At 42.4% G+C, this 24,681-nt stretch overlaps 1 protein-coding gene across 1 annotated transcript; it reads right to left on the reverse strand.

Annotated features, from left to right (window-relative positions):
- Window positions 1-1,012: 1,012 nt before the first annotated feature.
- Window positions 1,013-21,534, reverse strand: NTMT2 (N-terminal Xaa-Pro-Lys N-methyltransferase 2). Its single transcript, XM_006276128.2, has 4 exons — window positions 21,336-21,534; window positions 12,485-12,660; window positions 3,161-3,410; window positions 1,013-2,104 (listed from the first exon to the last, which is right to left on the reverse strand). Exons 1-4 carry the CDS (start codon window positions 21,487-21,489, stop codon window positions 1,809-1,811), a joined length of 876 nt encoding a protein of 291 aa, XP_006276190.1. The 5' UTR covers window positions 21,490-21,534; the 3' UTR covers window positions 1,013-1,808.
- Between the last annotated feature and the right edge of the window lie 3,147 nt (window positions 21,535-24,681).

Genomic DNA, 24,681 nt, shown 5'->3' on the forward strand with positions numbered 1-24,681 from the left:
TCTACAAGAATCTATGTCATGTAAGATTCTGGAAGTCACATAATATTCAAGAATGGTCACCCAAGCACCAGGGCTGTTTCCCTTAAAGCCAGAATTAGCAGGAACTGCTCACTAAGAGCATAATTATTGTTAAGAACTGATTGGTAAAAACCATTTTGTACAGACTTTGAGTACTCAACAAAGATAATAAAAGTTCTACAACTGGCAAGTTAAAAATTATGGAAGAATTACATACAGTAAAAAATACATCTGAATGAGCACACACTCAAAGGAATACAGATGAGTGTACTGGCATCAAGGTATTACATAGGTTAATCTGTCTCACATTAATATTTAACAGACATAACTGCATATTGGGCTACCTGGAGAAACTGTGATAGAACCATATCCCACCTGAATATGTTTTGTAAAAAGTGAAACATTTCACAAAATGTGGTTGACTTTTATCAGAATTTCATTTCACAAAAAAAAACTAAGAAAAAAGTTTTGCCAAGGTAAAAGTGTTTTGACTTGCGTATTCATGATATGTTTGGTTTTGTTTAATTTTTTATTTTGAAATGATTTTTTTTGTTTTTAGCTTTGATTCTTGTCAAAACAAAACATTTTAATCAAGCTGATTTTGAAGTTTTGCTTCCTAGAGAATATCTACAATATTTTTTGTTCTCATTCTGAATAAAGCAACGTTTTGAACCCTTGGAATCCTTCATGAAATAGATCATTCCTCACACAGCTCTATTTGAGTGTGTGTGAATGGAGCAAGATTGCATAGCCTTATGGTGAGGGCATGTGTGAGTGCTAATAACATCAAACCCAAGCTAAGCCATCTGCCATTTACACATAAATCATAGATGCTTTGGTTTACACTAACACTCGCCACAGTTTTATGACTGTTAATTAATGCAATATTGTATTAGTTCATCTCATAGTCTCACTGTTAACACTCCATGAAATCCCATTAGCTCTGCATATGGTGGCAGACTTGTTTTGAATGTGGGAAAGAAATACATTTATGGCGGTATGAATGGTAAAGAGGCTCTTTCAAGTGGTTTCTGCTGTGAACATTAGATTTTTGTTTTTAGAAGACTATTTTCTGCAACTTAATATGCACAGAAAGATTTTCACAACATTTCAGTGTGAACATGTATATTTTTTTATTTAAATTTCCCCATGGAACATTAAGAATCATAATATAGCAGTATCATTCTAGAGCAGGGGATCCAGGAAGTGAAACTCATTAATGGAATAAGTGAAACTAACAAGATGTGCTGTATTAACTGATTTAAATGCACAAAAAAATATACAAACAAGCAGTGTAACTGAAAACAAACATGAGACTTGCCTTAATTTTTCAATTTAAATCATTTTAAGATATCATTAGGAACACAAGCCAAAATTTAGACCCAAATTTTCAGGGATAAAATAGTTTGTATTCCAAATTCAGGCATCTTAATCTTAAAGGTCACTAATTTTCATGAAGTGCTGAGCATCCACCCTGAGGGTTCTTTGCACTATCTCAAATTAGGATCCTGAAAATTACTTAATTTCTTTGAAAACTCCTGGATTACTTATTTGCTAATAGATGAGTTTTTTCTCATGCCTATCCGGTTAACTAAGGTAGTCATTTTGCAGAGAGGAGGGCTTTTGAGAGAGGATATAATATAATGCCTTGATGTCCTGACTCAGGTGCAGTTACTCTACTGATCACACTGAGACAAACTACTCCAGTTAGTGGTGCACTGTTAACAAAGTGTTAGTAGATACTTCCTCTTCTTCCTTTCTCATTGTAAGTCCCAAGTTTTGGTCATATTTCAGGCTTCCCTGAGCCCACCCCAGGAATGGCTGAGGTCTTTTTGCATGGCCATCATCCAGACAGGGACACACTGCTCAGGGAAGCCCTCTTGCTTCTCCTCCTGCAAGATGATGAGTCCACTCTTTTCAATGAGGCTCCGGAGGATGTTTAGGTTTCGGATCAAACTGCTGTCCAGAGGGTCCAGGATACAGCCCTCTCGGGCCACATTGTCCTTGAGTATGATAACACCATTATCCTTCAAGCCATTTTGGCACCGGATAAGAAACTCCAGAAGATCTCTATCTGTCAGATTTCCTAGAAGCAAAGAGACAGAAAATGTCACGGTTAACTATTTAGACAGGACCTGGCTGATCCTAGCTGAGCTAGGTCTTGATTATCTGCTTTTTCATAATCTATTCATTGAGGTAAGTGATTCTAATCATTAGAACAGAGGACTGGAATTATTTATAGTTTACTGTAGTCTATTCCTGTTGCTGCCACACCCCTTGCTGTAAAACACTGTTAAAATCGCTCAAGTACATGCCTTCAGACTTAAGTCCGTATTTAGACCTCTACATAGTAATAAACATGGATTCAAGTCAACAGAAGTAATGGATTCCCATTTCTACTAATTACAACTGCCTCCACAATGCAAAAGTACTGCATATTAAAGGGATTTTTCTTCTAGCAGCAAAAGGCAAAACAAGAATCAGTGGCTAGAAATAGAAGTGGGATAAATTCAAACTGGAAATAAGCTACAAATTTTTAGCAATAAGAGTAATAAACCATTGAAACAGCTGCCCAAAGGAAATGGCAGATTCTCCATTTCATGGTGTAATTCAATCAAGACTAGAAGATATGGTTTAGACAAGTACAAGTTATGGGACACAGTACAGGGGTAACTGGATGATGTATATAAGGGAAAAGTTTTTGAAAGATCTCATTTTTAACATCCTCAGCAGAAATTTGTTTAGCAACTAAATTCTCTAAAGAGTTCATTTGCATGGAGCATACTCCATCCTCAAAGAGCTTCCATATGATGGCCAACCAAGCAGGTGCCATCCCCAAATTTACTGAGCACGCATGCCTCAGTCCAGGGCTGCAGAACTAAAGAGTCCTTTCCCAGCAATTACCTCTCTTGGCAACTGAGAGCTTCTGGCATGCCAGGGCATAGTCCCAAAAGGAAAAATCTCTTTCCTGTGCTCTAAATGTCACCTTCTTTGGAAACCCAAGAAGAGGCACTTTTAAATCTAGAATTTCCACATTTTGCATAATTTGCAACCACAACATTCTTAGAAGATGCATTTTAATGCAATATAGCTGTGAATTATGGATATGTATTCACAGATATATGGCTAATGTTGAACTAACCTGAAACCCACTGAATCCAGATGACATCGTATCTTTGGGGGGCTGGTGTGAATTCCTGGAGACTGTAGCAATAGTACATCTCTACTTTGTCTCCTTCTCTCTGCAGATAGTTCTGGGCTGCATCCAAGAAATTCTCCATCATATCTACCAGATCCACACTCTTGAAAACTGGCAAAAGGACATGCTTACTGACCCGGCCAATCCCAGACCCGCAGTCTAAGGCACAGTCAGTGCCAGCTTTCCCAGGTCCCTGTAAAGCATAAAAAAAACTAATTGAAAGGTAGGTCTAACACCACCTGAATGACCTAAGGAATTACTAAGCAGTTTAGGCTTTTCATCCTTGAAGTCTAGTACTTGGCCTCCAGGAGCCCATTTACATGAGACACAATGGCATAGTACCAACGAGCTCATTGCTATCATGCAGAAGTGTTGCCAGGCACTAACTGTGATGCAATGCTATCGCACAGTAGCAATGAGCTACTTTTCAGTAGCTCATTGCCACTGTGCCATAGTGTTGGGAAAAAACTGCAGCGATGTTACTACGTAGTAACATCCGTTACTGCACAGTCATTTAGTACTTATGCAAGTACTAAATGACTGTGCAGTAACAACTGCACAGTTCACCACACATGTAGATGTGTCCCATGATTAGCAAACATTTTATTCTGACAAGGAAACTCCTCCTTATGCACGTTGTCAGTTTGGCAATGCCCTATGGGATCAACATAGTCAGCATCAGCAGTGATAGGCAGTCTCTCCTATCTCTTTCTGAAATCCTATGACAGGATACACAAGATTGGAGTCTGATGCGCAAGATTGGATTACATTTCATGTGTAAAACTAAAAACAGTATTACCAACCATCAGATCATCCATCCACATTTTTAACTCTGATCTCCAAAAGCAGTGAGCTTCATAGATTGTCCAAATTTAGATGATTTGGCATGTAAGATATTATAGAAAGGTTAAAGGGTAAAAAGAAAGGACTTATTCAATTTGTACTAAACTCAATTTTCTTAATTTGGAATGGCTCTTTAAGGTACTTGTTTCCATTATAGCATTGCTGACTCTTTGATGCTTTTAAGACAAGCTCTGGAGACCAGCCAACCCAGCTCAATTAGTTCATTAGTTAGGACCATGTAAGGACCACAGCCAATCAGCAAGGCATGGAGTTATACATTATCTGTCCAAGGAATGGTGTGCTGTACAGCTGCAGCAAAATGGTGGAGGGGGGCAAGCTCAGTGTGTGCTCTAACATACCCATATTTACACTTCATTTGTTTACTGAGTCTGGAACCTTCTTGTATTCTATGCATTTCTCTCCTTATCTTATCGAGCATCCCAAATGGTGGGCAAACTCTGGAGCCATCCACACATCTTTCTTATCTTATTCTGAACAAGCTTCAGTAATGCTTGTATATCATCCTTCAGTCTTTTTGCTATGACTTGCCCTTAGTGCTGAGGTCATGACACAGCAATTAATACAAGGGTCTCAATAGTTCAACTACTGTTAAATTTCCTGGATAGAATTTACTGTGAGTTCAAAGCATTTTGGGGGAAGAGGCCCTGAACTAACAATAAAGCTTTGGCTAACAACATTTTATTTAATCCAGGCATGATTGTGAAGAACTGAGTTAGCTAACACAATTCTGACTGCAAAGACCATTGACAGGATAGTAAAATATTCAGGGTGGGGTACCTATTGTCTCCCACATTCTCCAGTTTGGCTGAACCTTTCAGCCTTTTTCCCCACTGGTCCAGATGGACAATGCCTAGTGCATACATGGGTCAGATCCCATGGTCCTGATCTGGCACCACAGGATGGGTGCAGTAGGCACCATTTAGCTGCATGAGGGGGAGGGCATGACCCAGCCCCAGCCCAGCACCATGCTGGGGTAGAGGCCATGGCCCCACCCCAATCTGGCCTGGCAGGAGAAGGGGAGGGAAGGGGGCATGGCTCACCCCCAATCTAGCTAGGGGTCATAGGGAAGGAGAGGGTAAAGGGATATGGCCCATCCCAGATCCAGACGCAGGGGGAAGGGAGAGCTGCTTGACTCCAGTTGGCCCCATGGGGCTTGGGGTTTGGAGATTTGGCAGCAGAGCAGGGTGGCAGTGTTAACTGTCACTGCTCCCACACCACCAAATTTCACAGCCTGTGAGGAGCCCCACAGCAATGGCCCTGAGGACTGCATCTGGCCTGTGGACCAGAGATTGAGCACCCCTGGCTTATCATAGAAATACAGTGAGACATTAATATGTGAAAAGTGAAAAATATTACAACAGTTACTAAGAAATGTATGGAGCTCAGAACCTCCTGAGTCATAGACCTGTGCTCATCTCTTAGCAGCTGCCAAATTCCATTCCAGAGTGGACCCATGTCAATAGTGAGGAAAGTAACTCCAATATACATGCAGAGAAGATACCGGAGAAAGCAACCAGGGCAGTTTTCTGGGGCCTATACAGGGCCCCACTGCATTAAATTGGGTCATATCTACAGAATACCAGTGAAAGTCATTCAGCACGTGAATGGACAAGAGGAAAGACCCTGGCCTTAGCCTCCGACAAGGTCCCTGTAAAGTCCAGAGCTAGCACTGTATGTAGTTTACAGTGTTTTGGATTGAAAGGTGCTCTATAAATGTTTACTATTATCTATGAAATACATTTTAAACTAGAAAAGTCCTTTATATGATTTCTACTGGATTTCCCTCCAAATTTCTAGAATATACCCATATAAACATGACAATTTAAAAATGTATGCCCAAAACACTCTTAATAGCAGCCTTTTGCCCAACACAAAGATCAGCATAATCTTCTTCCAAGTTCCTCGTCTTCCTAGAAAGTTCACCTATCTTGTAGAATCCTTGTAAATTCAGTTGCCAGCTGTTCACCTCTGCACATCAACCCAAACCAACTAGTCACAAAGCTAGACTAATGCCCCACTGACTAAATACAACTAAGTCTTAACGAAGAAAACAGCATGCACTGAGTCCCCAACCTGAGAACTGTCTTTGAAGAGCTGGTATTCCAAAAGACCATGCTCTTTAGATCTCAGTGAGATGTTCCAAAGGAGCTGTGTCTGAATGAAGTCAATATAGGCATGCTTGAGCTCAACAGAACTAAAATTTAGATCGAAGCCAAATGGATTATTTTTCCAGGCATTAAAAAAATAATTCTCAGTACAGAGATCAGGCATGAAAAATTGCAGCCCCTAAGGAAATTTTATGAGAAAATAATGAGCCACTGAAAAAGGATCTTTATAATGGAAGTTATATCTCACCCTTAACTTTAGCAGGAACTTCTAATCTAGCTATAAAAAGGCTCTTAGGAGCCTGCTGCTCAGTTGTAAAACAGGAATTTTAACATTGTACAGGCATCAACTGTGTGTTTGGAGCTTCCCCAGCCTAATTTATCTGTTAAAGAAAACACATTAAGGGCAAATATAAACACCTTCTCTGTTCCATTTAACTGAGGGTTGATATGAAAGCTATGGGCTACCTTCTTTGCTGCAAAATCACTGCTTGTGGAGGAGATACATTCAGGAAGAATTTGGCTTTTTCTACTTATTAGATAACCCACTCCAACATAGCTGAAAATAGATCATGTCAGAGGTCTGTATATCATTGCTTCCTTGGCACTTCTTCGATGATTAATTCAGCAAATTATTAAGGTCAAATGATAGTCAAATGATAGATCATTGCTATAAATATCCTGGCATGCTTCTAGTTATGTGTAGTAACTGCTGAATGTATACAAGGGCACAGAAAGATCTCACTTGCCACTAGCCACTCTACTGGTTTCAGTCTGTACAACTAGGGAGATTAATCTCTCCTTGTTTCCAAAAGTGCATGAGTCCCCATCTCCAGCTGCCTCTGGAGAGTGCCTGTTCAAAAACAGTCCTAATTAGCCAAGAACATTAACCATTATTATTCATTCATATGCTATCTACTAGGAGCTCGTAGTATCGACTCAGGACAAGTTTGTGCTTTTATAAGGAATCATTTGTGAGGCGGAATCATCCTTGCCAACCCAGGCAAGGAGCTGACTCAGTCCACTCTGAGATGAATTTCCATGGCAATTCAGCAGAAGGAAGAGGTTAGAACTGCCTTGGGGGCAACAGTGAAAAGCTGGAGGTAGAGCTGGTTGGAAAATAGCATATTTTTAAAGGAAAACATTTCAATCAAATCAAAATAGCACCCTAGTACCTCATGAGACTTCAGGTGCCGTATGCCCTTGTGTAGGGCACAGCAGCACAGCAGTCAAATGCTACAACCCCCCACCCAACAGATCTCACATCTTAGCCTCAAACAAGGGGCATCTTTACACACGCTCTGGGGGTGGGGTGTTTTAATTAAAGCATCTCTTAGATCTGCTCTAATTAAAGCACCCACAGTGTCTTGTGTATTCAGGGTCCCACGCTTCAAAATGGCAGCAGAGGCACTTTAACTAAAGCTCATTTGACAAACTTTAGTTAAAGTGCCCCTGCCACTGTTTTGAAGTGCAGGGATGCTGAATACATGAAACATGGAGGCTGCTCTGACACGCTGTAATTACAGCACTTTGGAGCAGTGTTCCTGCACATCTACAGTCACCCACGGGTTTTATTTGTATAGTTTGGAGAAGTATTAGACAAGCTTTTGGACACAAAGTATCCTTCCCCCTTGCCCTCTTAGGGTATTAAAAGAAGGCTGTGTTATACATAAGAGCAAATCAACACAAAAATGCAAACACTAGAGGCTACAGGTGTCTGGTAAGAGATAATCTTACCTGTAACGTAAAAGGAAGAATGTTATTACCAATATTTGTAATGGCTGGTTTAGCTAGCCCTATTTGAAGTGTTTCCTAAGCTATGCTGCAATTATAACCAATATAACAGCTATGACTATGTTCATATGGTCTCTGAGACAAGCTCGGGCCTACTGCCAAGAAATTAGCTCCTCCTATTCACATCTCATGCACACCTGAGCCCACAAATTAGGCATCACAGATACCTTACAAATGAGCCTATGAATGCACATTAACAGTGTATTCAGACATTCCAGATGCAGAAAGCCTGGAGGGGCGTACATACTGTGGCTTCAAGATGTTCAGGCTGGCCAAGCAAAATCTATTGCAAAACTGTTCAAGACCTGTTGTCTCTTCTGGATTTGAGCTTCTTTCATTCATCCTTGGAGAATGTGCTAGGTGACCTAGTAGGTCTTTCACTACATTGTTTTTCACTGCTCCAATTCAAGATGCTCTGAACTTTCTAACATTGAGGATTAATATATCCCATGTATACAGCCATCCTGCCCTGCAGTTAAGACCTATCTACACTTTAAAGTTTTGCTGGTTTAACTATGCAGGAATAATTGAAGAGGCACAATTTATCCAGTTATCCTGACATAAAAGAACTTTTACCAGGATAGTTTGTCCCAGGCCAAGGTAGTAAAATAAGCAAGACAAGGATAAATCATATACCAATTAGGTCAGTACAGGCTGTAGGGCCTGAAGCCATAAAAAAGAAGGAAGCTCACTGATGATACCATTGAACATGAGAAAACAAGGCTCAGAGCTACCTGAGAAGTCTAAATGGACACAGCTGAGGGCCTCTTTTTTATAGCCACATGCGAAGGAGGAAAAAGGGCTGTGGGCCAGGTCCCATTTGCACTTCTGTTACATGGTAGTTTGGAGTGTTTCTGTTAAAATACCATTGTTTTGAATCCAGGAATAGTAAAATGCTATGTCTGCAATTGGATGAATGTGGCTGCACTGCAGAATAGTGGGGCAGAAGAGCCGTGGGGGAGGGGGGGCAGTGCATACCTCCTGAACCTTATTCTGTCTGGCAAGGACTGTGAGGTTTTTCTCAATCTTTGAAGACTGAGATAGTACAGAGGCAGCTTCAGAGGTGAAATGGCATGAAGGCAGTGTTGAAGTGGCAAACAAAATTGAGATTTCTTGGGCTGAAGCTGCAAAGTGCAGCAGCCTAATTGAGGGAAACTAAGGACCTCTCTACCCGCTCCAGCGATGCAGTCACTTCAGTAAGAGTAAGTGGTAGAAGCACTGGAGCACACAGCCCTGGCAGGTGAGAAATGGACCTGCCAAAATGCTGGACTCTGCCAACTGTGGACAATGAACTGTGAGTAGGACTTAAGCAAGGAGAGGAAGGGAGGGTTGGCTCACTGACTCATCTGTCACTCACAACTGTAAGGGGAGGACTTAGGTTAGGAGTTTTGCCAAGATACCCTGGGGCAGGGAAGAAGTGTCACCTAATATAGTTAACTTATAGAGTGTTGGTTTTCCTTAGCTAATTATGCATGTCCTTTCTCTCTCTCTCTCTTTCTTTTTTCCAAATAATGTTCCCATTGTTTTAAATCAGTGGTCTCCACCCTTTTTAAGTGAGAGATCACCTTTGGCATTTAAAAGCAACCTAAGATCTACCGTGTGCTGCTGCTGCCACCCCCGTCAACCCCTCCCCCCCCCCCCCCCCGGCCGCAGGTAAGTCTGTGGGGAAGGAAGGCAGGGGCAGATCGAGGGATGGAGGGAGAAAACATTATTTGGGGTTCACCTCCCCAGCAGGTAAGTTCCACCCAGCAAAGGCCCCACTCAAGTTACCCCTGCCTCTGCAGCACTGTCCCTCATCACAGGGGCCTCAATCTAGCCCCACCCCCTCCCTCCCCAACAGACTGACCTCCTGGGCTGGGGCGCATGCATGCATGCATGCAGGCACTCAACCCCCCCACCCCAGCCTAGGATTGACTCCAAGAGGCTCTGAGTTCTACCGCAAGAGGTTCCAAGATCTATCGGTGGATCAAGATCCACTGGTTGGTGACCACCCTTTTAAATCCTTGGTCTCAGTATTTGTGGGTGAGGAAATGTTGCTCATCAAGGACACTGAAATGAAATAATTTTTTTTACTGCCAACAAATTCTGACAAAAGTGTTACCCCCAATATAATTGCAACTACATTATGGTTTTTACTGATATAGCCAAAAATACCCCTTCCTGATATGGTTATGCCAATAATACTTTTAAGAGCAAGTCAAACCAAGGACAACTTGGAGCTTGTCCTCACTTCAAAGTTAACTGATATCTTAACTCAAGCGTTTCCCCTAATTTGAGCACAGTTCACATACAAAACTCCTTAATTCAAGCATAGAAATGCTTTTAATTTGAGTGGGCTGGTCTGACAAGGAAGTTATAGGCTAAAACATAAATGAGTTGGTTGTCTTCCAGCACTTCCCCATAATTTCCTCCATGTGCCTGGACAGGACATGTTCTGCTATAGTTCACTGGGAAAGAATCATGGTTCTTATTGCATTAGAAATCATGGAATGTTCCCCCATAAGTCTCAGTGCCACATTCAGGGGAATGCAATGTTGCTGTGGACACAATCGCTTGAGGTTTATTTCCAAGTGTGGCAGCCCTCAGTTGATATAGGCTAAGTTCAGAAGAATAACTTCAGTAGAGCCAAGGTTAGATTATTTTTGTGATTGCAAATTTTGCCAAAAAATTGAGTTTGCTGGAGATCAAACCTGTGTGTCAAATCAGGTTGAATTTGGTGAAAAATGTTGACTAAAAAGTAGGAAAAAAATGTTTAAATGCCCAAATGCCAAATGCCCAAATGGTAGGTGGGGGAGCAGTGACAGTTAACACTGCCACCCTGCCCTGCTGCCAGATATTTCATTTTTAACTCTTTCAACTTAACTTTTTAACTCTTCATTTAAATGGGGGGTGGGTGGAGGAAATGGGACATCCTTAAGATACTTTATCTTAGATTAAAGAAAATATTTGAGGTTGACCCAAAACAAAACTTTTCAACTTCAAATTCTGTTGAAAAACCCCCCGAAACTCTGCATTAAAGGCATATACATACCAAATAAATGATTTTGTATCTGTGTGGGTTCAATTCACTTTGCAGTAATTAGAAAAAAAGTATAAACCTGCATGCAATAACCAACATAATTAGTGAACCGCACATGAACAGAGAATAGGTTCATCCAGACCTGATCAGAATTAACAAACCCTGAATGTTCCCATTTCTTTTTGTCTTGGTTCTATCAGGATGTCACTGATGATAATCAATGTTCTGATAATCACATAATGTTCTGTGGGAAAAGTGTGTCAAAGAGACTGGGTTAAAAATAGAAATAAGAACTCTGATCTTCAATATTTTGTAGCTGTCAATTTGTCTCATGCATTGGATATGATTTCTCTTTGCCATGTAGAAGCACTGACACAGACCTTACTTTCTGTTTCAAGTTTCAGAGAGAACAGCAATTAACAGTGTGATATCAGCTTGCTGCTCAGAAACCTGTGAATCTGTACTGTGTCCAGAAAGGACCAGCATAGGATTATGTACTACTTGAGTCTCACTTACATCCTTATAGCAGGGCTTAATTGGGATTTCAGTGATGGGCAAGCTTTCGGCTGGCTCTAGGCACATGAATAAATTTAAGCTCTTGTGAACATCCCCTTCTTGGCAGCGCTTCTAGTCTCTTTGAAGAAAAAGCAATCATGTTGGCACTTTTTTCAAGCATTGTACAGACATTGACTAATTTTTTCCATGACATCCTTGGAGATAAGAATGAATATGATGTTACCTTTTTATTACAGATGCAGGAACAAAGAGACAGTGCTCTCAATAATGCCTGATTTCAACAAGTTTGCATAGGGTGAAGTAAAATCTAGCATTTGGCCCATTGAGATCGTGTGATTCCTCCGAATCCATTCAGCAAATCCTTGGTAAAGCAGGAATTACAGCATAGGAGTTTCTGTCTTACAAGGTTATGAGCAATCATATAGATCATACAGCTTCTCACCAAAACTATAATGATTTAAAAGTACTAAATTGACTTCTGTTTAAAACCATACTAGGTACTTATCCACATTGTCTAAATACCAGTACAAATGGGTTCTAAATGATTAAGGTTAGGAAAGTTTAATTCTGAGCAGGTTACTCTGTATTTGCCTAACTTAGGGTTTCTTACACCTTCCTCAGAAATGTTTAGAAATGGGATCGCAAAAAGCAGGCATGACATGAGTCTAGAAGGACCATTAGCTTGATCAGGCCTATCATTTTCTGCTTTCCCAATCAGAATGGGCCTGATACCATAGTATGTACGGAAGCAAAACTCCCACCAAAGCCAGTGGTATTTTCTGTATACCACAAGCTAATCCTACAAGGAGAAGTAAGCCTGCACCTCCATATGGAAGTCTGGGGCTCTGTGCAAGGGCAGGAAACCACGTGGTCATCTTGGCAGGATCAAGTCCTAAGAAAGACATGGGGCAATCCATGTAAATTGTGACATGGATTGCTTCTTGCAAAAGATAGGATTGGATGACTCACCCCAACAAACTTTCTAAGAAATTCCCTGGAGGATTCAATGTCTATATTGGACAGCTCGATGTAATCTCCCATCATGCCCTCTTCTGTTGCTGGCACATCTCGGTAGAAATGTTTGGCTCTGGCATAGAACTGCATCTCCCCATTGATCACTTTACTGGTTAAAGCATAAAGTTTCACTGCATATAGAAAAAAATATGAGTATTATTATTATTATACACATCATTGTATGACTAGATTATTTTATCTGGGGGGAAGGAAGATTGTAAGATCTTTGAATTTACAGTAATACTGAAATTAGTAAAATCCTGATTCACAAAAAGGAGAATATTTCTTGGGGGTTCACTCCTGCAAGGTATGAGAGCTCTTAACCTATATTTCAGTTATTTCAAGCTGAGGGAACTCAGCATCTCTTGGGAATGTTCATGCTGTCCAGATGTAGGCCTTGTTTGGGTAATTGCAGAAATACATTCCCAGATGGTTTCATTATAGATGCATGTTTCATATTTTAGAGCAAGCATTTATGCAGATTTGAGCACTGAAGTCTCTGCTACACAGTAAAGCTGTGGGTAGTATTAAAGGGTGTGCCGTGTAACTTTTTAAACTATAATGAGGCTCAGGTCTTAGAGTCTGGGGGCTTCATTCCTTCCTGCCTTGGATGTTATGTAACATTTAAAGATGTGTGAAGAGTGAGCTGAAGAGGAGTAAAATGGTCCCATCGATACATTTAAGTAAAGCAACTGTGCTCGCCCTTTTTCTCTGGCAGTCTTGGCCTGGTCCAACTGCGGGCCAGATAGTAATTCTGATCCTGTGTCCAGGGCCAGCATAGTGGCCACCATCCAGCCACAAGGAGCCTGGCAGGGAGCAGTCCAGCCTGAGCCCAGCTCTGCAGCTCTATCTAGGGGCAGGTTGTAACCTGGCCGCAGGGGGAGGGGAAAGGGGCATGACCTAGCCCCAACACAGCCCCCTGGGGGAAAGGGGCCATGGTCAGGCTCCAACCTGGCCCCACAGGGGAAAGGGGGCATGGCCCAGCCTCAGAGCAGGAGGAGGAGATGGAGCATGGCCTGACCCCACAGGGGGGAAAGAGTGCATGGGGCCTGGGGTTCAGGAATTTGGCAGGGGGCAGGGTGGCTGTATTAATGGCCACACTCCCCCACCACCAAATTCCTGGCCCTGGGGAGAGCCCTGTGGGCCAGATACAATCACTTTGGCTGAAGGCTGAGCACCCCTGAAGTAAAGAATTCTATGACTGTTCTGTAATATTGTATTTCTGTTTGGCATAGGTGCAAAGGTTAATTGCAGAGTGAATTGTAAGATTAGGTCCTAGTGGTGGTGGCAACATGTAGGGGATGCATGGGGGTGCACGTGCACCCCTGAGAGCGCCGGTGTAGCCCCTGACTGGCCGCACTTGCCACTTAGGCGATAGGTAGGCAGGGCAGGCAGGAGCACCAGTGCCCCCCCTGCAAGCGCCAACCAAGGAGTGGAGCACTGTGGCACTCCCAGAAGTGGCTGCAGCCACTTTCAGAAGTGGCTGCAATGATCAGCCATCTTACAATCGGCCACAGGGTTGGCAAGATTGGCCGAGGGGGGTTGGCAAGATTGGCCAAGGGGGAGATCCCCATCATGTGCCCCCCCTGACTAAGGCAGCACCAGTCGCCCATGCCTAGTGAGCATGTGTGACACAAGAGAAGTGATTAATAAAGCAGTGACCCCAATCAGTGGCCCCTGAGACCCCCTGATACTGGTTATGGACATAAGAAATTTTGCTTCTACAGATATACACTTCTTCAGGTTGACAGAGAGCAAAGTACAACTGGCTCAGTATTGTTGTTCATGGGTAAGGCTATGATTATGTCAAAGCAATCATGGATCAATGGGACTGTGAAAATGAAGAAGCCCTCTGACTTGCATGATGCACCTTGCCACTCAGTCAGATGGAAGAACATATAGGATCAGGGGCGAGGCAGTTCAGTCAAAGATGTTGGCCTATAAGAAAGAATGGAGTCATTAGCTCTTCAAACTACCATGCCCATAAAGCAATGCATTGTAGCAGAGAAATGCAATCAGTGAAACTACTGTCCAGCTCTTGTAAGCATGCAGGAAACATGATTCTGTGACCTTTTTTCCAGACCTCTGCCATGAAATTCACTAAAACTTACTGTACCAAAATTGTAGCCTTACTCATTGATCAGTGATGATTAGGAACCACTGCTGGAGGGCATCAGGATGTAAACCTTTATCTGCCATAGATCAAAAAAGGTGTAATCAGTGTCAGTGACTAATTAAAAGTTCTCATGCACCCAGGTTTGAACTTTAGATTTCCTTGTTCAATTTTGAAGCATTTTATATTGTTGCTACATGGTTTGCTGATGACAGGAATAATGTGTTCACAGCTGTTTCTGAAATTTGAATTCTCAATTTGGTATCTGATTAATTTCCCCTTTTCTTTCATTAAATGTCCTGAGTCTTTGTTTGTTGGCCTTTCTGAATATTTTTAGTAGTTACTAAAAATTCACCAAAAAGGCTTGTTTGGAAAACAGCAATGGAAAATGCTCTTGTTCATGCTCACATGCTCTTGTTCATGTTCTTGAATGACAACCAGCCATTCTTGAATGTTGCTGTAATCAAAAACCCAAATCACAAGACTGACTATGAATAGCAAGCAAGAAGGAGGGAAAGCTAAACCTAACACTGGAACAGCTGTGGAAGAAATATCTGCAGACATTGTTTTACAGTATGTGACCTGCTCCACTGCAGATCTCTAGTGCAAATGAGGAAGTGGAAATGAACAAGTGCCAAATCCCTTTCCAGTAAGGGATTATAGGCAACAATGAAAACAGAGACCTCCCCATAGAATAAATAAATAAAATGACAGGGTAGAAACATGATGTGTTCAGCTTGTAACTGTTATGACCTTGCCTTCTATTGCACCTTTACATTTCTAAGGAATTATTGTCTGTAATTTTTATCCAGGTACCATACTTTCCCCTGACCAGCTAGTGAACAGGCACTCTCATATGCTCTCCAAAGACAGGAGCAGAGTCAGGCCACAAGCCCTGAACATAAACATGGAATGTATTTATTGAGGGCAGCAGGCTCAGCAGGGAATGCAGAATGAGTGCCTGCCCAGCCTCAGCGTAGGAGTGACATTACAGCAGTAAATGAGAGAGGGACAGAGGAAGTAGGATGGGAAATAATTACCACCAAAGACCACACTGAACAGAATAGTGCTATTGGGTTACATATAAGCAACATGCCAAGGATCTCCTTCATCCAACAAAAGCAGCATTACCAGCCCCTCTTGTCATCACCTGCTTAAGTCAACTGCTGAAAGGATACTATTAAAGCTTTAATCCATTACACATTTATGTTATGCCTGAGAAATATATACCACAAGCAAGCATTAAGCCCAGCAAGGGTCAAACCCAGGGGTTTTACACACTCCACTGATTATTTTCACATACTCAAAAGAAACATTTGACTGAAGAAAGAAAAACAAGGAAGTAGCAACCAGTCCTGTCTTAAACCCTGACTTCAGTGACTGTCAGGCCCTGAGAAATAAAAGGACCCATTGGTCATTGTTCTTTTCTTCTATAAGTGATATCCTTTTGCCCTGAGAAGCTTCATTGTCTGTCTCTGTATGCTGTAGACTAGCCCGTGTATGAGGCTAGCCTCCAGACTCTTGGATGCCAGCTTACAAGATTCTATTGACATCTGCTCAGGGAGCTTTATTGGGCTTGTCAAGAGATGGCATTTCATGCTGTTCTGCTGGATGGAAGGGAGTGAAGTGAACAGACTGCTTGTGTTGTAGTAATGGGAGCTGTGGGCCATAGGTGGTATAAATTACTGTTGTTCAGAGCAGCAATAACTTCCCCTACTCAAACTTCACCCCTGTCAAGATATCACAAGAGAGCAATGCTACTTGGAATCTGGGATCTGTGGTCAGGACCTAGTTTTTTCATGAGTCCTCAGCTACATGCCACCTGTTGGTTTATCTCACCATAAACAAGATGGTAGGATTTGGCGGGTTGGTTTATACATCTGTAAATGAGCCTGCTGCCCCTGGCAGCCTGACTTCGGCCCAAGCCTCTTCCAGCCCTTTTGAAATGCAGACAAAGTTCTTGCTCACACAAACAAACTAACACACCAAACCGATGACCCTTCTCCAGGTAGTAAGCAGGGCCCTCTCCCTGGTCCTTCTTAGCATGATGCTTATCTTTCAGTCCCTCTCCTGCTTGTGGACTGTTCCTTTCCCCTAGCTCAAGCTCCCTGCTTTCCCTCTGGGGTTTTTAACTGCCTGTAGGTACTCCTTGAGTAGCTATTCACCCACAGCTGGGCCTCTACTCAGGCTTTCTGCCACCTCTTAAAGGACCAGGCTGTCCTGTTAAAACATCCAGTTCAATCATGGATGATTTCACATAAGTCCTCAGTCTCTAACCACATATGAAAACACAGAGTCTCATGTTTCCAATCAGGCCACATTGTTATTCACTACCGACTGGAAAGGAAAAAAAGAAACGTATTTATTGATCCAAATTTTAATCGCAATGTATTTATAAAATGGGTCGCAGTATCCAAGCTAGAATGCAATGCCCCATAGCTGCAGACAGATTTTAATGGCAGTTACTCACACGTAGAGTTTTCAAAAGTAAATGGCTTCCCATGAAGCCATGCAGTTGCTTTTAAGAGATGTTTTTAATAAAGCAAGAAATAGCATGTTTCTGTACATTCTTGGTCTTTTAGTTGAACCTGCTGGCAAGAACTCTAAGAGGCAATACTTAGGATGGACCCACTAGAAAGCAGACTGAGACCAGAAATTAATTTTGTAAAGGTTACTGAACAGTCATCAGATGGTAGTAATTTTCAGTCACTACAAACTTGGTTTGGATGCAAAGCAGTGACCTAGAGGCAAATGCCAGTCCCCTGGGCCAGACAATGAACACTTACCTAAACCCTTTTCCTCTGCAAAGTCCAAAATGTCAGCCCTACGATTTTCTTGTGTGTCAACTCAGGGTTTTGTTTCTCAGGTTTCCAAAGCAACCTTCTCCTGATCAAAGCCACTAGAGAAATGGTAACACCCGATGAGGGTGATCAAATTCAGCCTTGTTCTCAGTTATAATATCTCATATTTCTTATTTGTGGGGTTCACTCATCCAAAATTGCTTGTGGGAATGGAAGTTGCAAATAATTTTAAGAGTTCAATTTTGAACTTGTTTTTGTCACTCCAGGTGACTTTGCAAGGCACTGATTGGGTTCCATACCGCTGAGTACCCCATATAGAAAGCAGCCTCTGGCTGATTCCTTATGCATCAATTTAAAACCACATTTTTCAACTGAGGACATGAAACAATAAACTCTGACGCTTATTGTACTAGAGTTCATTGATTCCCAGGTGCTGCATTTACACAGGTGTCCAGGAACACAGCATGTTGAACCAGGTTGTGGTAGCCCTAGCTGGCAGGGGGCTCTGGGAGTCAACCTGCCAGCCTGGCACTGCTCCATCCCAGCACAACATGCTGTAGAGTGGCTGGCTGGAGCACAGGAGTATGTCAGTGCAGAGCTAGCCAGCAGGCAGCCCCACCGCTGAAGCACCCTCATGCCACAGCCAGCTCCTCCAGCATCTACACATGTGTTTCTGTAGAGTAAAAAACTCTGCAGCAGGATAGTACTTGTATTTGTAAGTACTATCTTGCTGCAGAGTGAATTAGTTTACTACTGCCTAATAACACTGCATATGTAGATGAGAGACATTTACTATGGAGCTAATTAGTCAACTCCACAGTAAATGCCTTGTGTAGATGCAGCCCTAAGGTAGAATTCATCCCACATCCAGGGCCAGCCTAAGGCATACGGACCAGTTAATTCACACTTAAGGCATGTTTTACATAAAGGTGAACTTTGTCCCTATTGAACAAGAGTTTAGATATGGACATGGGTTTGAATTACACTTTGAGACTTGGTGGAGGTCTACAAAAAAAAATTGGGCTGCCCATCATGATGCCCTAATAAAATCAGAGAGCCCTCAGGTTATGATTTTCAAATCTTACAGGGGGGCTCTCGTCTCTTATGGGGGGGGCTCAGCCCCCATAAGCTTCCCCATAATTCAAACCCAGGATTTGATACTGGAGCTCAGGAGCCAAATATTTAGCCATATAAATTGACTGGACTTTTTGGGGGGTTTTTTTACAAAAGATCTCACTTCATCATCGGTTACGAAGTACACACTTAAGTACACTACAGGCATAATTTTCAGCATCTGAGTAGTTACACTGAAATCCATGAGACTGTTCTTGGAATTAAAGTTAGCATTTACTTACAAATGCATTGCTAGACTGAAGCTTTTATTCACTCACATATTGTATTTATAAAGAAAAATATGTTACTTTGTCTGTAAAATGATATGTTTATTTCAATGGCCTTGATACCAGATGTGCATAGCTCATCTGTAACTTCTGAGAAGCTTAGCATAGAACTCATAGCTCAGTGCTAGCGGGGCTAGTATATCTGGATGACAGCCTTGGAGTTTAACAATGTTGGGTTGAGCCTGGATCTTAATGGAATCTTCTTGTGATTAGATTTAAATACAATCATAATGGCCTTGCTGAATCAAGATCCTAGCTCTGTTATGTGACTATACGGATTAAGAGGATACACCAAGAAACGAACCTTTGCAGGTGTTGTGACTCAGCCTTCTAAAATCTACATATGATACTGTTACTTTCCTGCCAATTCATTCATTTCTGCTCCCCACTAAACTAAACATGAATGCTGCATGCTCCTGGAGGCTGGGGGGGTACGGGAAACTCTCACAGGCTGCAGCAATGCTGTTGGCAGTGGGAGCATGGCAGCAGTGAGAGGTGAGTTCCCAAAGGCAGCCTCAGCACTGTCAGTGGTGGGTGGGAGGGGCAGGGGTGGCAAGCACTGACCAGAGGTCGAAAACCACCCACAGACGCCGCCAGCAGTGGCAGTGGCGGCCAGTGGTGATCAAGGCGGTGTCAGCGCAAGAGGGGGGTGGCAAGCAGTGACTGCCCATAGGTGCTGCCAGCAGTGCCAGAGGCAGTTTTTGCAGGGGGTGTACCACCAATCTCAGGGGGTGCCCCTATGTGTCACCAGTGAAACCAAACTTGAAATGATAATGCTGTCTGGACATTTAGACTTGCCCCATTTTACTGACATCACTGCCCTTTCTCCCCACACATAAGAGACCATAACAAGGGGCAGTTACTAAACTGGACATGCTGACAAGACACTCATGCAGTGCAAAGGTTGTAGAGAAGGAATGATTCAGGATCTGCCTGAGAATGAGAGAATAAGATGTAAAAGAAAAAAGACATAACTTGTTTATAGCCTTTAAGTATGTAGGCGAGGTCAAGCTATCTATCAGACCAAGACATAACAAGACCCAGTGCCTAGAAGTTAAAGCTTGGATAGATTTGGACCAAAAATACCCTTAAACACTATCTCCGTTTTTTTAACAGAGATAGTGGGTGAACCCTTGGAACAACTTACCATGTTGTTGTTTGAGACACTCAGCCTGGTGGATTCATAGTCATTTGGAGCTCTTACATCAGGATTTGATACACTTTTGCCTGTCCAAAGATACATTGTTGTCTGACCCCAAGTTACAGGCTTGATGCAGCAACTTGTTGTGGAATTCTCTGCCCTGTGTTATGCAAGAGGTCAGACAAGATAATCCTAAAAGCCTTGTTGAGCCTTAAAATTAAGGTGCTAACATTTTCATGAACTTCTGGGGATTATGGAAGTCAATAACTAAGAAAATCTTTCTTTCTTTCCTTCTTTTGACCCCCTTTTCACAGTAACTGGGTTGGAGAGAATTTACCTTCCATGGTAGCCTTCAGATAGCGTCAAATGTTCTTTGCATTTTTATTGAAATGCTGCAAAGCACAAAATTTGTTCCATTCTGTAAGAGATATTTAAATCCCTGGATCTTCAGCAAAATTTGCACTGGTACCAATAGCAATTGCTAATGTGATCTACTGCCCTAAAAGTTTCTCTGAATGTGAACAAAGCCTTCAAAATTATCCTGTATTGAACAATCTGGCCAGCATGGCAGACAAGATGTGACCTAACAGCTTCTTTCCATCTCTAGGTCCTATGGTTCTAACATTCAGTATACTCAGCAGAATGCAATCAGGAAAGTGACTGTCCAAAACAATACCTGGTTTCTTTTTGATGTTTTGTTCTGGGAAGATTTGTGGCTTGTGAGAAGTCAGAACCAGGTTTTCAATAGGCCTTTAAATCCTATTTCTCTGCCTACATGACTCAGTATCCAGCAGCTCCCCACTGGAATTTGGCCACAAATGAACACTTTCATAAGTATTTTCAGATTAAGTCAATAACTGTACTACATGACTTACTGAAGAGATTTGTGATTACAGAATGTAGGTGAAAAAATTACCTGCATCTTTCTTCAGCACTTTTGCACCCTCAGAAGAATCACTTATGTACAAGCTATTGATTTATTGAAAGACAACAAATTGGGACATCAGAGAGCCAGAAAGCAAGGCCTCATGCTCCTAATACAGCTGTTCACCATTGAACTCCTAGCAAGCAGCTCAATACATTTTTAAGGGTAGCAAAAAAAGGTAGAACCTGAAACCTAAATTTATCTCCTCCATCCATCTGACCACTCTGTGCTGCCATTATGGCACTGATGTATAATAAACTGTGCCACGTCAATGGATGCTGAAGAATAAAACTGACTCTGGGATTTATATAGCTCTTCAGTATCTCTGATAGGACTTCACAAAGCAATTATTTACTATAATTTGTTTGTATTCTGGCATCTTGCACAATGCCTTCAGAACTGGACATGCTCACTCATGTTACTCACCCAGGGAAAGCTTCTCCAGCAGATAGAGGTAACTCTGGAAGAAGTCAATCTGAATAGCCTTGTGCAAGATAAAAGACATGCTGTGTCGACAGAGTTCTTCATCTGTCTTGTGCCAGCGTGACTTAAAAGCTAAATGTGCTCCCATATACTCCATGATAATAAGTTTTGCAGGAGGGGAGTTGGCTGGATGGTGCTCTGAGCAGGAACTGTCCTTCAAAAGAGGCTGAGAGTGTGTAATTTAAACGGCAGCAGCCCTCTGTCATTCTATATTGGGGTTTGTGTAGGGGAATGGAGGAGGGAGAAGTGCTCTCTTCTGGCACTTGCTGAGAATAATCTCTGGAGTGTCATGCTCCTAGCTAGCAGGTGCTGGGAAGTGATAAAAACCCAAAGCAGGATACTGCTTAGCTAGGGTAAAAGTATATCTGCTTCCAAAAGGGTTGCTTTAATCCAATTAGTTTTTTTTAATCTATTTAGCTTCTACTTCAAAGCGCCACAGACATTGTCCTTTAAGCAAGAGCAAGCAGGCAGGTATTGCTTCATAGCAGTGTTTCTGGAGATGGTATAGATGTGTCCTAAAATAATGGGGTTTTTTGACTTAGAAAATGAAGGCTGAGAGAGAATGGGATTGTTGTCCATAGATCCATTTGGGGGTTAGCTCAAGAACAAATCAGTATAAACCAGTGTTTCTCAACCTTTTAAGTAGCAAGTACCTTCTCAGTTCTGAAAATTTTAATAAGTACCCCAACACTCAATTTTCCAGGGGATTTTATATTTACAGACTAATGTATGCCATATGTTGGAAGAAGGACTGCATATATAAGGCCGTGATATGACAGATGTCTGATCTGGTATGGATAGAGTTGCCACCTTTTACACCAGGGGTGCACAACTCAAGTATGTACCTGGGCTAGAGGTGATGTTGCCCAAAGCTAGGAGGGCTGAACCCAGTGCCGCACAAAACATGGCACACCAAATTATTACTGGGGAATTTAAAGCACTGTGCAATGTGTGGTGCACAAAATGTTTTGCCATAGTTTTGAGAGGCAAAGAGGGCGAGAGAGAGAGAGTGTTAGAGTATCCATGTGCCCCCTGCCTGTCTCACGTACCCCCAGGGGTACGTGTACCACAGGTTGAGAAACTATGGTATAAAACAGTGGTTCTTAACTTCTACAGCCCCCTGCAGCCAGTCCTTGGGCAGGACCCTGCATGCAGGGTCCATCACAGGCCTAATCCACCCCAGGATGGGCAAACAGAGCCAGTCTGTGCATGCCATCCAGCATGACAGCATGACCCTACATGCTGGATCTAGCTGCAGCACAGCCCCACATACCAACCAACCCTGATTACTAGATCCAGCCATGGAGTGACTATGAACTGGCACAATCTGGTACAAAGAGCCATGTCATCTGGACTCCCCACAAGTCCAGAAATTTGGTAGTGGGGCGGGCAGTGGCAATGTTAATTAATCCTCTGTTGCCAACTTTCCAGCCCCACAGGGTGGCTAACATGGTTCCATGGGCTGGATCCAGCCTGCAAGCCACAGGCTGAGCACCACTGGTATAATCTGTCCACAGATATATTGAGACTGTATATTAGAGGAAAGTCCCTATCCTTCAGAGCAATGAGAAGTAGTGGGGACAAAACACTAATTAGTTTTGGGAGATCCTTGATCATCCCTTATCCAAGAGATTAGATGACAAGGTTGCCTGCAAAAACGCAATTCTGGACTCAGTGACCTAAGAGATTTAGACACTTCCTGTGCTGTGATCCTAAGGACAGTCTCACATGATGTCTGTGTGCACGGACCATCTCACATGATGTATGTGTGCAACTGCATTGTGGCCTTGATTTCCGTTGGAGCCTCTGGAGTCTACTGTAATCTAAATAATAATGTGTTTTCACCTATACTGGTGTAAATCAGGAGTTACTCCACTGGGAATTAAACTTACCTGAAAAATGAGAAGAAGTTCAGATACCTGGTAAAGGGCCCAAGCTAATTTAAAGGAATGGAGATTGTTTACACAAATTTAAAGGTGAGAATTTACACTTGCAAACATGGAAGGAGGTATCCAAGTCTGTTTCTTTGGCCTGTAGGAGCCTACATGGAAACATTAACTCTTCCCACCAATGGGGAGCATTGCATATATTGACTGCAGGATCAGGGCCTGTGAATGGGGATTTGCTGTGAATTCATTGCTCAACAGTGAAATGAAAGTTAAAAGTTATGTATTGTGGATATAGCAGAAAGGGACAGGTAATGCCTCAAAATCCATCACACTGCTAAGTCATTAGCGCACTCACATGATGTGAGTTGCTTGTTTTAAAGAAAAAAGGAAGGGGATATTATGCAATAAAATTGACATGATCCTGTTGTGTAGATGTTAATGGAAGGGAGATGTGGATTTCATTCCTGATTCTGCCACTAACTTATTTCATAACCTTGGGTGAGTCGCTTTGCTACATGCTTCATTTGCCATTGAGCAACAGTATGAACCTCACAGGAACACTGCTGAGCTTCATTCTTTAACATCTGTAAAGTGCTTTAACATCTGCAGGTGAAAGAGATTGATCATAGCAAGTATGTAACTGTGTCTTCAGTTTAACAAAATAGGCCAAATTGATACCCAAAATAAGTACATGCAACTTGAATGATTTCAAAATTGTTGCATTTTCAGACTGCAATAATTACACAAATGTATCTGCACTAGTGAAAATCTCTTCAAATGTGTTGCATTAGTTTGCTGTGCTCAGATGACAGTGAAGCATATTTAACACTTGGTATGTATAGACAGCAAGTCTATTTCTGAACATGACTGTCTTTGTCTGCACTACATAAGCAATATCTAATAATGTGTTAGACAAAAGCATTCTTTCAAATGTGAATGATTTCCCAAGGGGTAGTCAAAGCCTAAGGCTGGACATACCAGGAGTACACATTTCTTTCTCTGCACCTTGCCAGACATTTGTGACGAAGCCTCTTTCCAGCTTACCCACAGAGTGCTTTCTCCAGCTGAGTTAATCTCACAGGCTGCGTCCAGACAAGCGTGGACATGCAGTATGTGGCACCACAGACCCATCTGCAGTGCCACACACCACACATGCAGGAGTTCCCCATACAGCTACCTTGCATCAAGTGGGGGTGAAGGGGGGGGGGAGAGGAGGGTAGACCCTGGGATATCCCGGGGTCAAAAAAACCTGTGCCTTAAAAAAGTGGGGTGGCACATGTGGTGGCAGCATGTGCTGCCCAAAACCAAAGTCTGGCCTGCCAGAGCCATGCTCCAGCTGCCAGCCAGGTTCACAGCTGCAGGAATGCCATGGCTGCAACTCCCCAAGGCCCCCAGGATCC

This window comes from Alligator mississippiensis, chromosome 5 (genome assembly GCF_030867095.1).
Source record: "Alligator mississippiensis isolate rAllMis1 chromosome 5, rAllMis1, whole genome shotgun sequence".
In the NCBI taxonomy this organism is placed as follows: Eukaryota; Metazoa; Chordata; order Crocodylia; family Alligatoridae; genus Alligator; species Alligator mississippiensis.

Coding starts and splice junctions, on each gene's coding strand:
- NTMT2 (XM_006276128.2), bottom strand. CDS start 21,489: ATGGAGTATATGGGAGCACATTTAGCTTTTAAGTCACGCTGGCACAAG. Junction 12,661..21,335: donor GCTGGAGAAGCTTTCCCTGG/GTGAGTAACATG, acceptor TTCTATATGCAG/TGAAACTTTATGCTTTAACC. Junction 2,105..3,160: donor CTGGATTCAGTGGGTTTCAG/GTTAGTTCAACA, acceptor CTTTGCTTCTAG/GAAATCTGACAGATAGAGAT.